A 17,017-nucleotide genomic window follows, 5' to 3' on the forward strand; every position below is an offset into this window, starting at 1 on the left:
CTCTCTCTCTCTCTCTCTCTCTCTCTCTCTCTCTCTGTGTGTGTGTGTGTGTGTTAGTTTTGATAAAAATTAGATTCTGACATCTGAGGAAGGCATCAAATTGGGAAAAGCTGACATAATCTAAGTGCACTCAGAATAGCCTATTAAAGGAGCCAAAATTCCACACCATCTCCAAACAGCTTATCCAATTCATTTTCCTATGGGAAGTTCTCTCTTTTTTATTTTTTGCAGGTACAGCTTAAAGTTCTGTGTCTACATTACTACTATCAGTCTGGTTCAGAAAGATTTTTTAAAAAGAACCTATCTTTATATTCATCATACACAATTAGTTGTAATTAGTATCATGTTACTAAGACACTTTAAGTTCCACACTACAGCTTCACTGTCTATTTCAAATACAGCTTTGTAAAATTAACTCAATTTCTCATTTCATATCAAAGAATAAAGCAGAGGGGGATTTTTAAAAAAAAACTTTCTTTTTTTTAAACTGTTCAGATAGAATTTATAACCCAGCATCTTGCAACCTGGATGTTACTGTTAAAAATGGGGATCAGTTTTTATCCAAACCAGAAATACCATCTTAAAATTGTTTTTAGCATCACCACTGAGATTAAATGATCTATATTCTGTAAAAATATGGCTCATGTGTACTATAGTAGAGTTTATCGTGACTAATTATTTCTAGCTAGCAAGAAAGGAAAGCAATCCATCACTCACAACATCCTCCTTTAACCTGGATTCTCCTAGAAATGCTGAAACTATAATTCCCAGAACAATAGATAGAAATTCAGATGAGTTGCAGTCCCAATTTATATGGACAGCATCAGATGTGGAATATAGATCTATTTCAGTTTTGCTCAGCGACCATTTGTCATGGTAGATAGATATATATTGCCTGCCCAACACTAGGAGTATACTCCCAACAATATGTATTCTGGATTGCCTGGTGCTGCACAACAACCGAAAAGTTAATATCACACATACATATACCTCAGCAACGAGCAGTAATACGTATCAAAGTCATGCCTACTACATCTAAAAAGATAAAGGAGTCCCTGTGAATTTTACTCTGCTGGTTGTTAACTCTAGGTCCGTGTTGGTGAACTTATGGCACACGTGCCGCAGGTGGCATACAGAGCCCTTCTATGGCCACACGTGCCATCACCCCAGGTCAGATCTTTGTGGCATTTCTTTCATGAGCTTCTGTTTCCCTGCAAACAACGAAATAGAAGCACACTTAAGAAAAAGATCTCACTTCTGGCAGCACTGCTGGTGTTGGGATGCCCCGCCTCCCAGCTGGTCTTCGGGTCTCTGCTGCGCATGCATGCATGTTCACGCATGGGTGTGCCTTGCAGTTTGGGCACACACACATGCGCAGTTTGGGCACTCGGTGCCTAAAAGATTAGCCATCGCTGCTCAATCTGTTTCAAGAGCCATTGAGCTAGTGCTGTCCAAAGACGTTTCTGCAGTCATGTGGCCAATATGATATCACGGAGCACTGTTACCTTCCCACCGAAGTGGTACTTACTCACATTTGAATGCCTTCAAACTGCTAGGCTGGCAGGAGGTGGGGCTTATTTCTTTTAAATTATGTAATTTTTAAAGGTTTTTTCGTGTCTCATTATGCTTTTCAATAAAATAAAAACATACAATTAAAAACTAATTCCAAATAATGTTTAAAAAGAACCCCTTATAATCTTTAACTATTACCCCAGCACTAACTCGGCCCATTCTTGTCCCAGTTGACTTCATTAGTAATAGGAAACACTGCATATACTGCACATTTACTAAACAAAATGAGCTGAGCTAACTTAACAAGGGAATTTCATGGGTAAAATTATGCCAGATTTATGCATTACACTGAGCTCTATGTTGTTTATATGTGCTGCATTAAATATACTGGGTTCACACAATATGCTTAGCAACAAACAATGATTTAGAAACAGCAATGGATAGCCTTACACAAAGGACTAAGGCAAAATAATACAAAATTAAATTGTTGCTTAGATGAATTCATTCCTACTATCAAACGGCCCTGAATGCTTTACTATAGAGGAACATAGGAATGTGTAAATGAATTAAGGAAGCATAAATAAATGAGAATCCCTATGTTATTCAGTCAATAGCTTTTTATTTATTATAATAAGAAAGCCAGTTTGATGTATAATGTTAAAGCTTCAGGCTAGAAACTGGGAGACCGTGAGTTCTAGTGTCATCTTAGGCATAAAAGGTGACCCAGGACCAGTCATTTTATCTCAGCCTTACGAAGGAGGCAATGGAAAACCATTTCTGGAAAACTTTTGTCAAGAAAACTGTAGGCACTTGACTTGCGGGGGGGGGGGGGCGGGCACGTGAATCACACAATAAAATTCTGGCAAGACTTCCAACATGACAATTGATGTTTTAAATCAGTTTTGTGATTTCTGACTCATCATCAATTTTTATTTTTCTTACTATTTGTCATCTATTCTAAATGATAATCTATAAGTTACACACACACAAAATATACAACCAAGAACACAAATGTGATGATCATTATTAACTATAGGGACTAATCTGCATTTACTGACGTGTTTTGGAACTCATACAGTACTTAAGAGTAAGCAAGGCTAGAATATTTTAATTCAAGCTACTATAGGTATACACTATCTATGTATCAGCCAATAGACAAAAATTATATTGTAATGGAAAGTCAGCACCAGCCATTGTAATTCATACATTTGCCATCTGAAGAGAAATTATCCTACCTTGGGCAGCTGTTGACCACATAGCACTTTGGTCTCAGCAGAAATGTAGAACATTTCTGCTGAGGAGGGGGAGAGGCTTGTAGTGCTGTTTAACTCTTCAGTTTCCTAATCCTACCTTTTATAATGAGGGGTCCTCATTTCAGCCCTGAGCTATAAATGTTCTTCTTTATTGGTACTACCTGTTATTAGCCTCTTTATTTTTGTTACAGCAGGATTTCCATCATTCTCAGAGCCTCAAGGGTGAGGTACAGAATAGGAAAATCATATTTATGGAGGACCATCAAGAAGGAAATATTAAACTTTCTGCCCACTAATACATTCATTTCTCAGTCTTCCTTTAGGACAGAAGTGGAAAATCTGAAGCCTTCGGTGGTTGGAGTTGCTGAGAACTACCGTGTTTCCCCGAAAATAAGACAGGGTCTTATTTTCTTTTGACCCCCCCCCCCACATTTTGCTTGGGTCTTATTATCGGGGGGCTTATTGGTTTGGGGTTGCCGGGTGGCTGCTCTCTTGCAAGCGGGCGCCCGAACAACCAGACACAGCCTCAGGGACAAACGGCTATGTTGCTCTGTCACAGCAGCGCAACAAAGCCGCCATGAGATGACTATGCTCATGAGCAGCCGCCCGGCAACCCTTTCTAGCGGGGCAGAGCACCATTCAATGACCCAGTAGTATCCCAAAGGCTTCCAGCAATGTGAGCGCCTTTGCCCCCTCTCCCTCGGCTCCTGCGGCTTTGCGCCTTTGGGATATCGCTAAGTTGGTGAGTGGCGCTCTGCCTGGCTGGAGGGGTAGGTTGTCCAGGGGGCTTATTATTGGGGGAGGGTGTATATTTTTGCCCACAGGAAAAATGTGGCATGGTCTTATTATCAGGACATGTCGTAATTTCGAAGAAACACGGTACAATTCAGAAATATTTGAAAAACAACAGGCCTTTCTCATCTACCTTCCTCCAGGAACTGTAGCATCATTTTAACCACAAAATAATTCTCTGTGTAGGTTAGACTGGGATATAAAGTTATTCAACAAATTTCATAGCCAAGTAAAGATATGAGCCACGGCTCTACTAATCATGATCCTCCTTTTAGCTTTACAAATAAATACATAGCTGCCAATCCCCTACTGAGTTATTGAGAAGCATACAAATGTCTTTCATAAACAAGTTGTGATCTGTTTAAACCAGAGGTAGGTTGCTGCGGGTACGACCCAGTACGGCCGTACTGGTAGTGGCCGGGAGCAGCTGAGAGCATACCGATACGGTGGCTCATTTGGCCCACCTGCCCACCTGTGCTCTATAGCTGTTTTTATGGGAAAGGGCTAAGTGCGCACACATGCACAGCGTGTGGTGCCTGCACGAGCCCCAACAAGCAGCTAGCCATCACAGGGGTGGTGGATTGCACGTGTATGCAGCGCACGTCAGGTGCATGAATGAACAGACTGCAATCAGCGTAACGTTAGCGACGGTAAGAGCAACCCACCACTGGTTTAAACCTCTCCTTTTCTTTTCTACTGCATACTTTTGAACTAGTCATATTTGAAAAAGCAATATATATGTTGGATCACTAGAATCCTAAGTAGCTTGTAAGAACAAATGTTGTAAAAAAAAACAGATAAACTATTAATCTAATGTAAAATTCAACAAAAGCATATAAAATTAATAAGCTGGAAACAGAGGGATGAAAAATAATTATTCATAAAAAAATCAATCTAGCTCCCGAAAATGAAGATAGAATTTCTGGTGCAAATTATTAGTAACTAAGATAAAACAAGGCCTCTAAATGATTATAGAGTAACTAACAAGTTTATATCACAAATGGGAAATATTTTGGAGTCTAGTGAGGGCATATAAAAATGGGAGGGGTCATGAGGAATAGTAAGTAGAGTTCGCTCACACGAATGAGCAAAGCTATTCCAGCTTTCGGTTTTGCATTTTGTTTTTATATTGCTAGACACACTAAACTTCCAGTTTTTACACTTCAAGATGATGCAAACACTGTCAATTGTGGCTCTTTGAGTCAGGAAGAGGCACTGATTTTCTGGAATTTCATGTTGCTCATCTGTGTTAAAGCATATAATCCCTCTACAAGAAAGAAAAATGTTTGGATTGATATAAACAATATATTTTTCCACCCGTTAACTAAACCACCTTAAATAATGTCTGAAAGAAAAGGCAGCACACAAATCCAGAAATAGTATATAATTTAAGACAAGTATACAGAATCTGTAGTCCTCAAGAGATTGCCGAATTATAGTTTCAAACTCCTTCACTTTGACTTCATCTAGCTGGGACTCCTGGCTGGTGTGCTTCATAAACATCTAGACTGCCAGAAGATTCCTACTAAAAGATCAATCAGGAAAAGACTGCCATGAACTGGAACATCCAGGACCTAGTACTGTGTAGTACGAAAAATTATTATTTCCTTAATCATCTTTATGCTTTTAGAACACCATAAGGAGTCATGATGTGCCTAGCGCAATGATGGCAAATGTTTTTCTGCTCGGGTGCCTAAAGGATGCACGCGCGCATGCATGCGTGTCCATATCCATAATGCAATGCCCTCCCTAAACACATGCGCACAGGTCTCACTGAAGTCTCCAGACTTCCAGTGGGCCCGTTGGGTTGTTTTCGCTCTCCCCAGGGTTCAGGAAAGCCTCCAGAGGCTGTGGATGGCGAAAAGCAGCCCCCACAGGCCTACAGCAAGTTCGGAAATTTCACACTCAAGTATGAAATTGGGCATGGACCCACTAAGACAACCAGTATGATCTAGTGGTCAAGGTGTTAGGACTGGAGAGACTCAGGCTTAAGCGTCCTGTCAGCCATGAAAATTCATTGGATGACTTTGGGCCAGTCATTCCTTTTCCCTCTGCCTCATCTAACTACAGTTCTATTGTTGTGGAGCAAAACTGAAGGAGATCCCTATTTAAGCTACTTTAAGCACAGGAAGGAAACACAAGGCATAAATCTAACAAGTAAACCATTTATTTTTCTAGCATATCTTGAGCAGAAGCAAGGTTTCTGGGTTGATAATAAGATCTTAAATCATAAAATTTTTAAACTTATTTCCAGAAGTCATACAATTGTTAGAAGGAAAAGAAAAATCAACTTTAAACAGATATGCCAACCATCTTGTGAACTCACAGGATATATATTCTAGTCTATATCCATAGTTTTCTTATGAAGCATAGATGCTTAACATTAACAGTTGGAGTGAAAAGTCTAGCCTTCATGACCAATTCCTGAAGTACTTAAAATCTGCAGGGATTTGCAATAGCCATAAAATGTTATTTGCTTACAGTACAAAATGCCTTGATTAATTTGTATTTCTAAGTGTCCATTTATTATGTAAATCTACATACAGATGTAAATTAGGAATAAAGCAGCAACTCTACTTTGTGTCACTGGAGATAATTCAATAGTTGACCTTTGGTTTGCTTGTTTTTTTAATTTTCTGCATGCAATGTTTCTCTCATTATAGGACTTGAATCTACACAAATCAGGATACCAACTTGGAGAAGTTTATAAAGATAATCATATAGTGAACTGGGACTGGTGCTCAAATACTGTGTTTACAGAAGGTTGAGATTTTTTTATATCCTTGAACTGTTATCTTATTTTCATTTTCTCCTTAAAAATGATTAGATAACTTCACAGAAGTTAAACAAAGAAATAATGACAAGTGAATAATGCGGTCTAATAGTGAGCTTGCTTCATTTCAAATCTACTTATATATAAATAATCAGACATGGGAGAAAAACTAGATGTTTCCTTTTATTTGTAGCTTCACTTCATACATTGGTACAAAGCAACAAAAATGAATGCTTAAAGCTGGAGGGAAACTCTTTATCTTCTATTCACTAGTTGCTCCCCAATTTATCCAGCATTTAATATACTTAAGACAAAAAACAAATGTTTCCTAACTATTTGTTGCAATGATCTTTAAAATTGTTTTGTAAAGTCCTTCCCACTTGAAAAAAATTGCAAGTTCAGATGACAAATCCTTTTAATTATGCCAGGCTTGTTTGTTCTAAATATGTTGTCTATTACTTACACATACTTTAAAAGCAACAGAGGAAAACTTTAAGCTTGCAAGGTATACATGGTTGTTGCTTGCTGGAATCTTAAACTCTACCAGCTTATTATAGGTTTTTCTACATAAAAATCAACATTTCAGTTTGCTTCACTTTAGAGCTATATAATTTAGAGAGAGGGAAATGTATTATTGATTAAAAATACCTGCAAGGCAGAATTCTTTGCTGATTTGCTACAAATCACCCAAACTTCTATTATTAGGGCTAGGCCTATATTCTGTTTACATCTGCTTTAAAATGACAGAAGAACAACACAATTTTTAATTGTGTAATACTTCCTCATTTTCAGGATAATATTAATTAACTTATCCTTAAGTAGTCTTCTCTATCTTGGTCCCTCTAGCTATGTTAGGTATACAAATTCCAGTTACGTTTGCTCAAAGTTTTGATAATCCTATCAAACATCTGGAAGAGTCAAACTGCATCTGCCATTAATTTTGATATGGGGGGGGGTTTCCAGCACAGAAGCATATTACCAGGGGAAATACACACACAAGGATAAACTGTGTTCTACAATGGTAAGTTGGCCCATGCAAGCCTTAGATTTGTTCATCAAATCTACCTTATTTAAACCACCTTCCCAACACAACTTTCTTATATTTATTACGTGTACATACCCCGTTTCATCCCCAAAGTGCTTAGAGAAACATGTTTTGTCTCCCAATTTTATCTTTATAGTATTAAACTGGGCTGAAGGCCCTGAAACTAGCTACAAAGTCAACCAATAAGATTCAAAAACAGGTAAGGGTTTGAACTCTGACTTCTCCAGTTGCCATTCTAAGTTCCTCCACTATCTTAAAACATATTATTTGTTGGCTGTTTATGCCATATAATATACATTATGGATAAACTGCAAGGGAGGGGGAGATAAATCTAGTTTTATCCAACTTGGATATGCCCTAAAATTTATTGGACAATTCAGCCCCTGTAATTTCCAGCCAGCATGACTGCTTAATTCAGAAGGTCATTAAGACTTCTGGTATAGCCAAGTATTTAGTCATAATAGAGTGCAATGCAGGATCTTCAGGCATTTCAACATAAAATCCTAAAGCCAAACAAATATGAATAGTGGAATATTATAAAATTTGTATATTGCACAAACATAAGTTGGGAGACATTTTTAGATGAAATTTAAATTACTGACCCAATTGCAATCCCCTGAACTTTGGGGCTGTGGGTTCTACTTTTTTTCAAAAATTGGATAGCAAACTGTCATCAATTGCATGCTACACACAGGCAAGATGTTGACGGGTTTGGTAGAATGACAATCAGAGGCTCTTTTACTTCAATTGTAATCCTGCTCCTTCCTAAAACAGAATCTGGATTCCAATGTTGGTTGCATTCTACATAAATAAGTTTCCTTGCACTGCAAATTCCTACCCAGGTATAGCTAAGTTAGTACATGAGAAACTGGAACTATGATTATAGTTTCTTTCTTTTGCCACTCCCTTTCTTTCTATACTTTCACTTCCTGCAAATGCTTATTGTCTTTAAAATGACACTTCATATCAAAAGACAATTCTCAGAAATGCTCTTAGAATATTCATAATACATATTACCTATTTGTTGCTAATGTTCTCCCACATTTCTGATGTATTACCAGCTCACTAAGCCTAAATCCTTGACATGTAAAATGCTGGTCAGCATTAACTTTATTTCTGCATGTCGAAGAATCCGTTTATCCCCAAGTCTATGTCATTTTATTTATGTTCAGTTATACATGTATAGAAATTTTAAATCCCAAATATTTCTGCACACATTTTGCTGTAAAAATGAGTCTATTTCAGCACTATTCTGTCAAAAAAATGTGTATTTCTGCACATATTCTTTAGCTGAGAACTACATTTCAAATCCCAAAATTGAGCACAATACAAAAGATAACTGTACTATACTTACTTTCTAAGTACTAATCAAAGAAATGTGAATTAAATCAGTTCACTTTAAAACAGATCTAATCATATTCACCAACATTTCTCTCTTTAGCAGATATTAAGATTAAAACAGTAAATATTTTCAAAGAAGAAAATGAACAAGCAAACTTTCAAAAGAGCTCTTTTCAAACAATGTTAGTTGTTCAGTTAGGAAGAGGAAGTTGGAAAAGATTTTATTATTACTATTGTCATCATAATCCTCCTCTAAATAATTCAAAATCTCATGCATTTTTCACACACAGCTAGGCCAGAAATGGCAGTTTACTGGGTGAATTAAATTAAATGTGACTAGAGATTTGAACCCAGTTCTCAGTCAGCTGTATTCATTGCCTTTTTTTAATTTAGGTTTTTAAAAATAAACTACAGGTTTTCTCCACTTAAAACTATTTATTTAGCAACTGTTTGAAGTCACAATGGCATTGAAAAAGGCGACTTATAACCAAGTCTTGCACTTACAATAACTGCAGCATTCCCACGGTCACACAATCAAAATTTGAGCACCAGGAAACCAACAAGCACTTATGACACTTGCAGTGTCCTGGGGTTATGTGATCACCATTTGATTCCAGCCAGCTTCCGACAAGCAAATTCAATAGGGGAAGCTGAATTCTTAATGACTGTGTGATTCACTTAACAACTGTGCAAAAAAAATGGAGCCCCACTCTCCAAGACAACCTAAGCTCCTTACTTATGACTGCTTAATAACTTGCGAGATTGCTTAACAATTGCAACTCAGAGTACTGGGACTGAAGTCATTAAATGAAGCAGTGAATGGATCTCATTTAATGACAAGATCACTCAAGAACCGAGATTCCAATCCAATTGTGATCATAAGTTTATCCACCGTTTCCCCATATGTCACAAATGCTTTCAGCAAAGCTTGCATCACAACAGTGGTTCCATCATTCCTCCCATTAACCAATTCCTCTCTCACACCATGCCTCTAACCTTGAACTTTCTAACCAGACATCACAAACACAGTTGGAAGCAAGCAGTATACTATAAGCCACTATAATGAAAAACTTGGCAAATAAATTTCAGGTGTTTGCTGAACACGTAGGATATATGGCAGGATCTCTAGACTGTTCTCTTGAATGTCCCAGAAAAGCAGGAAAGGAAACTCACAAAAAACAGTGAAGGATTATCAGAAGATCATTGAGAAATTCACTCCTAATTCTAAAATAATTGGACATCATGCAGCCTCAATTGTGTATCACATACCTATAAATGATGGGGTTCAAATATCAGATTTAGTCACTGCTTACTGAATACGCTTTAAAATAAACCATGAGTCTTGAGATCATATAAAATACATTTACTTATTTACTGAGATTTATATATGCAGCTCCAATTGCAAGAGACATTGAACACCTTACTCTCCAAAACAAGTAACCCATTAAAATAGCACAGCATCAAGAAATAACCACTGATGCTGATTTTCCATAAGAACCCATCCCACAAGTATCCTCAGGAAAAGCCAGCTCTTCGTGGCCTCAAATACTAGCAGGGTCAGTGCTGCCCTCATTTCCAATGGGGTGCTCTTCCATAGAAGAGGAGCAACAGTAGAGGTGTGCCCTTATGTCCCTGGTGGTGACATTCCCTGGAAGTCAAGATCACATGATTTTTTTTACCAACTGTTGATGAACCCAAGACAATATGGCAATGCACCTGATCCAACAGCATGAAATACAGGTTTTCACAAACACTGCTGATCAAAGTGATTTATCGAAGTTTCTCATTTATAGCAAACCTATTCACTCTTTAGGCAAGTGTCATCATCCTATTGCTTTTATTACATTTCTAAACTTATGGATATTCAGCATTCTCTGGACTATTAAAACAGTAAAAACAATAATATGCACTGGTACGTAACAGAAAACAGGTCAATAAAAATATTTAGAAGCCAAAGTAGTCCTGTTTTTCTGGTTGGATTATTTTAGACATTTAATTTTAAAAAAAAAGATATGTCATGAAGATTGAACTACAGGACTAGAAAAGAATTCTCAAGATAGGCACAGAAAATCAGGAAAAAGGTAAAAAAAAGTAGGAGAAAAAAACCTACCTGGGATATTTCCAGCACAATTTACTTACTGATTTAGGAAGAAAGAAACTTTGTTCATTTTTAAAGAAAAGGAGCTGCTGACACTAAGAACCTACTTAACACAAATACTTCTAGCAAAGATTCACTTGACATTGCTGACTTTTCTGTGAGTTAAAGCAGTATCCATCGTGAAGTTCTACTAAGTAATTTGACAATGTATACCTTTAATTACCACAGAACATTAATAATAAGAGGTTTTTTTAATGAAAAGAATGGTTTCTTTAAATTACAGTGCTCTGCAAATTCCTTAGCACAAACTAAAAAATATATCTAAAAAAATACCTTAAGAGTAATTTACTGTTCTTTGCATAAAACCTCAGTAATTTCTAGTACATGTGTACCAGTGGTGGGTTCCTGCTGGATCGCACCGGATCGCGCGCGCTCCCTTTCAGCGCTCCACCTGGCTTGCGCGCTCCCTTTCAGCGCTCCACCTGGCTTGCGCGCTCCCTTTCAGCGCTCCACCTGGCTCTCGCGCTCCCTTCCGGCGCTGAAACCGGAAGTACAGTCTTGCCCCGCCCCTGGCGAAGCAACGACGCCTGCCTGCGCTCCACCAGCTCGGCTGGGAACGGAGATGTTTCCTCAGTGGAGCGGAGCGCCTGAAAAGACTTTTCAGGCGCTCCGCTCCGCTGAGGAAACATCTCCATTCCCAGCCGAGCTGGTGGAGCGCAGACAGGCGTCGTTGCTTCGCCAGGGCCGGGCAAAACTGTACTTCCGGTTTCAGCGCCGGAAGGGAGCACGAGAGCCAGGTGGAGCGCTGAAAGGGAGCGCGCAAGCCAGGTGGAGCGCTGAAAGGGAGCGCGCAAGCCAGGTGGAGCGCTGAAAGGGAGCGCGCAAGCCAGGTGGAGCGCTGAAAGGGAGCGCGCGCGATCCGGTGCGATCCGGGAGGAACCCACCACTGATGTGTACAATAACTCAGAGCACAATCCATTTCCTTCAAAATCATTAAGATTCCCCTGCTCTTAACTTCAGCATACCATCTGCAAATATCTAGAATTCAATTAAAATTTTATTACAAACGCAACTTTGATTTAAAAGAACAGGAAATTTTTTAATTGAACATGGGGAATTGGGACTTGTTTTGACACATACATTGATGTTTTTCAAGAAAATTCTATAAAACTCAATGCTGCTTTCAACAAATTAATCTATGAACAACTTTCCTCAATCTGATGTCCTCCAAGTACATGGAAGCCACCATTTCTAGTATTCTGACCACTGATATTTTAGCAATTGGGGTGTATTTATCATGCTAACACATGATTTAATTATGATTTAATCACTCATAACAGTCCAAAATAAAAGGTCACCAAAAAGTGGTTCCTGCCTTCCAACACTCAGAACTGTGGTCACACAGATTAGTTACTTTCATATAAAAACATGGCTATAGATTCACTTCTTTACCGTCAATTGGCAGGGCTAGTACCAAAGAATGCCTTCCCATTCCTCTCCATACTTTTGGATTCAAACACCTGAAAGCAGCTATACACAAATGTAAAAATAGCAACTCTGAAGTTAGGCATTTGTCACATGACTACGCTGTATGTGGAATTCATGTACTGCAGTTTCCTGGACAGATATATATTAGGTGTAAAAAGGGAGCTAACATTAGTGTAAGAGAAGCATATATTCCATAGCATCCTGCTAGACTTAAGAAAACATAGATTCCAATCAACTGTATGAAATTTATTGGAATTACTCTCAGACTAACCTCCAATAAACATGAGAACAGAACAGGTAAAGAAAAAAACTGCATATACAATCGTCACTTTTTAAAAGAAAGAAAAAGAAGGGATGTAATAATTAGATAAACAGTAGTCTGGAATGGAAAAAGAATCCAGAGAGAAAATATAAATATTCTGTTATAATAATATACCACCTTTAATTTTCCTAAGGAGGTCAATGTGTTTTTTTCTAAGCTTCACAATTTTATATAGCATAGAGTGCTAACACATGCAGACAAGTTCTCATATTTAAGATTCACTTAGAATAAAGCAATACCCTAACTAGGAAAATCAAAATCATTTACTCTCTATGTTGCAGGCTTTAAGTGGAAATTAAGTGGAAATAATCCAAAGATTGTTAAGGCCACATTCAGTCTAAGGATGCACAGGTATGTTATAGCCACCTACGCACATATTAGGAAGTAAATAGAAGATAAGAATGAAATTCAAAATAATATTTGTAAAGTAAGAAACTGTTTTATTAGTTAATCTCAAACACTTATAAAAAGTTTCACATGGGAGGAGGGAAAGAATCAAATATATACATCTAAACAATTGAGTTCAACTAATCACAAGTTTAATGAGGATCCACAAGAAAAATAGGTGTCAAATAAATACATGAGTGCAATTTTCAGCATAGTTCCCAGATTATGAGAAACAATTTGAGTTTACTCTGCAGCTTGGCCTCATGGTGAAATAATGTGTCCAGTCTTCGCATTTCACCTTAAGGAGGATACGTACAAATCAAAGAAGTTCAAGAGATGGAAAACTCTTGAGGAAATATCCATCACAAGATAATAGAAATAGGACTATTTAGAAAAGACAGAAGACTAATGACAGATAAGGTCAGTACCCTTGAAATATCTGTCCTATATGAGAGGAAAAAGCTTGTTTTCCACTTCCAAAAAACAAGGCAAGGTCTCAATGGACTATTTAAGGGGAGATTTTGGTTGACTGTTAGAAGTAACTTTTTTAAGAAACAGCAATTAACAGTTCAATATTTTCAACTAATGGGAGGGGTTTCATTTGTCAGTTTTCCAACAAAAATTGAACAGCCATTTGCTGAGGATGCTCCAATTGTGTATTTCCTACTACCAACAGGGAACTGGATGGATTGCAAGGCCCTTGCCTAACTCTGTGGCAGAAAACCAGGGATGTCCTGATTCATAGGTTTGGCAGCTTCATATAAGTACATTCACCTATTATGGTAATCAGCTAACTGGATAAATCTTATTAAGAATTTTAAAATGGCAAATTAAACAGGATTTTTTTTGTTTGTTTTTTTAAAAAACTTGTAATTACAAGGAAACCATTTAAAAGCCAGCATTTAAAACCTAAGGAAATGGACCTCTCCTCCCTCCCCCCTTAAACAAATTGCAGGTATGGTTTCCAATACACTCAAGAGGTACAGTTTGTTTAAAAAAATGTTTTACAAGAACATTTGAATCCCTTTGTTTATTCAGTGCCTCCTTAACGTTTCAAATTGGAAAGAAAATATAACCAAGTAGAACATTACAGAGTAGCTTCTCCAAGAAGCAAGGCTGAGTTTAATGAAACTGCAAATCCTAAAGAAAGGAACAAAAGAAAGAGAAGCTTTTTGCCCCATTCCTGACAATAGTACCATATTTGCAAACACAGGAAGAGAATCAGGAATGCTTCTTTCTTAATGGACAAATTCGTTTTCCTGTTTGTCACTAGGTCTACCAAGCGCCCCCTAGAAAGTGCTCTGCTGCTTTTTATTAACTGCTCTCCTCTTCTCTTTCTTTGCCCTTTACTTGCCCTAAATTTCATCATTAAGAAAGCAAGAAGTGAAAGAGCCTTATTCTCCCCACTACCTCAAAAAAACTAATCGGATAAAACCACTCATTAAAAAAAAAACTAATTGGATTTAGGTCAATTGCATCTAAAATAATTATGTGCAAGGGGGAAGGGGAGGAGTCTCAGGGAGTAGACTGGCACCGATTTTCATAAAGGGCCAGCTCTTTCTAACTCTGTGAATATGGAAATAGTAGCCACACCTGAAAACCAGCAAAAAATGAAGGTGGGGGACTTAAGATTAAAGCTTCTTTTTCCCTTGCTATGTTAACCAGTTATCTTCCAAACCACCAAAGGGAAGGACAAAAAAGGAAAAAAAATATTTTAAAAATGGATTTCATTTAAGGAAGTAAAACCCCAGAATAACTCCACTGTCCTTCTCTCCCCCTTCCTCCCTCCCTCCCCCAGCCATTCCCAAGTGTGCTGCTGCCACCTTTCCTGAACTCATTTCAATCTATCCATCATCAAATTCTCTTCTCTCCCCCCCCCCACTCCACCTTCCCGTTTTTTCTTTCTTTCTTTGAATTGCTGGACAGATATGAAATCTATGCAGGGAGGGGGACATTTTTTCCTTCTCCCCTCTTCAATTGAAAACTCACTTTAAAAAAAAACCTAAAACAACAGGAAGGAAGTGTCCTTTAGTGTCACTTTTAATATTGGGGGGGGGGGACAACACAAGTTAATTACACAAGCCTGGTAGTGATCCAGACAAGACTCTCCCTTGCCTTGGGGATGAAGATCCATTAAACTCCACGCAGATACCCTCCCCGAATAAAGTCCACATTATGAGAAGCTGGGCACCTTGGTTATGCACCCTTAGCGAAGAGACTAGCCTCTTATAGGGCACTGGTGAGCTTTGCCCACGAGGAAGACCGCCATCAGGTGTTGCGGGGGGGGGGTGTAAAGAAGGTGTAAAGAGAGCGGCACGTCTTTCAAAAATTTCGATGGACAAGTCGTGAAAGAAGGAAGAGATTTCTGCTTTTTTGGGAGGGGGGAGAGAAGGAGAGAGAGAAAATGACTCACCAGGATCAAAGTCAGGAACAACCGCTTGATACTGGGGTCCCACTCTCATTCCTCCTCCTCCTGACACGGCAAAAGAAAAACAAAGAATTGTTATTTCCCAATTCTAGCTTTCCCTCCCTTCCCCCTCTCCCTCTGCGCGGGTTGCAGTTGTGATAAAAGAGTTGTGGGTTTTTGTGGGTCGTCTCTTCTCGTCCGTCCCCCCCAAAAAAGACTTACCGTGCTCCTCATCGCTGGAAGAGCCAGAGCTGCCTTCCTCCCAGTTGTTGCTGCTGCTATTCCCATTGGGCGCTGCTGCCGCTGCCAAACTTTTATTATTCCCATTGTTAGCGTTGTTGGCGCTGGCGGAGGCGCTGTTGGAAGCGTTGGCCGCGCCGCTGGAATTATTGTTCCTGCCCCTTCTTTTCCCTGAGACCTCCGGGCCCTTTTCTATCATGGTTGGCATTGGGGGTGGGGGTGGGGGGTAAACGGGGGGGCGGATGGGGGGGAGGGGGAGAGGCGGCTAAGAAAAAAAGCGCGGACTCGGAATTGGGTGAGAAAAGCGGAGAGAAAGAACGGCAGGACTCTTCTCTTTCTGCAAAAAAAAGGGCAGGGGGGGCGGAAGAAGAAGGGAAAATAATAAAAAAAATTAAAAAATAAAACAGCTCCGGGGAAGTTGGCCGCAACTAAAGGCTTCGCGCTATTTGCAAGTTTTAGATTGCGGGACTTTTCCTTCCTCGTCCCCTTTTTTTTCCCTCCTCCTCTTCTTTCTCTTCTTCTTCTTCTTCTTTTCAAATTCCCTGCAATGAGATGAACCCCCGAACTTTAAAGGCTCATCCCTTCCCTTGCACTGGGACTAGTCACTGTCAACCTGAGCTGCTAGGCTCCCCGCGAGCCTGCCCCCCCGCTCCGCCCATTGGCCGCCCGCACATTTTGGGAAGCTTTCCCCACTCCCAATTGGCCCTCCCTCCACGTCCATCAAACCGGCCCGGCGCTTCCGTTTGTTAAGTTAGGTGGAGAGGCGTATTCGCCCGCTCTACGTGGTGAGGGCTTTGCAATCTCTACGCCCAATGATACAGCTTGTTCCAAGGCTACATTGTATCGTTATATAGAGGGGAGAAGGGGGGGGAGTTGGGCAGCTGCCCTATAGCTCGGCTTAGGGCCCCGCTTAGGAAGGGGGCGCGGGTGCAAAGGCACGGCCTCGGGGGGGGCGCGGCGGGACGAGCTGCAATCCGGGGGTCCCCACTCGCTCTCCTCCTCTCGCTTTCTGCCCTCATAGAGGGAGGGGCAAAAAAAAGTAGCTTGGGACTATTTTCTTCCACCATCCCTCCTCCTTGGCGGAAGGCTACCGGCGATACGCTGAACAGTTTGAATGGAATCTCCATACAAAGAAACTAAAAAGAACACAGCGCAAGTGTCTCCGCCGTGCAGTTTCGACGCGTGTTCCCACGCGTGTTCGTGGGGAAACGGGTTTTTTCTCTCCGTCCCCCCACCCCTTTCAAGTGGCCAAACCTCCCTCCGTAACTGAAGCGATGTGTCCTTTTCGGGGAAGGAAGCGAGGTTGGGGGGGGGGGGAAGAGCGAGAGGTCGCGAGAGAAAGCGAGTTAGGGCTTCGGA

At 39.8% G+C, this 17,017-nt stretch overlaps 1 protein-coding gene across 2 annotated transcripts in view; it reads right to left on the reverse strand.

The window, feature by feature from the left end:
* Positions 1-16,309, reverse strand: part of RCOR1 (REST corepressor 1) — a 172,913-nt gene extending 156,604 nt beyond the window's left edge. For both annotated transcript variants that reach the window (XM_081956201.1, XM_081956200.1), the window contains exons 1-2: positions 15,641-16,309; positions 15,425-15,484 (exon numbers count right to left, since the gene is read on the reverse strand). In XM_081956201.1, the coding sequence (XP_081812327.1) occupies positions 15,425-15,484; positions 15,641-15,866 (286 nt within the window). In that variant the 5' untranslated portion in view covers positions 15,867-16,309. The remainder of the gene's footprint in view (positions 1-15,424; positions 15,485-15,640) is intronic.
* Positions 16,310-17,017: the final 708 nt, after the last annotated feature.

Source organism: Natrix helvetica (genome assembly GCF_964273705.1).
Source record: "Natrix helvetica genome assembly, chromosome: 1".
Lineage (NCBI taxonomy): Eukaryota > Metazoa > Chordata > Lepidosauria > Squamata > Natricidae > Natrix > Natrix helvetica.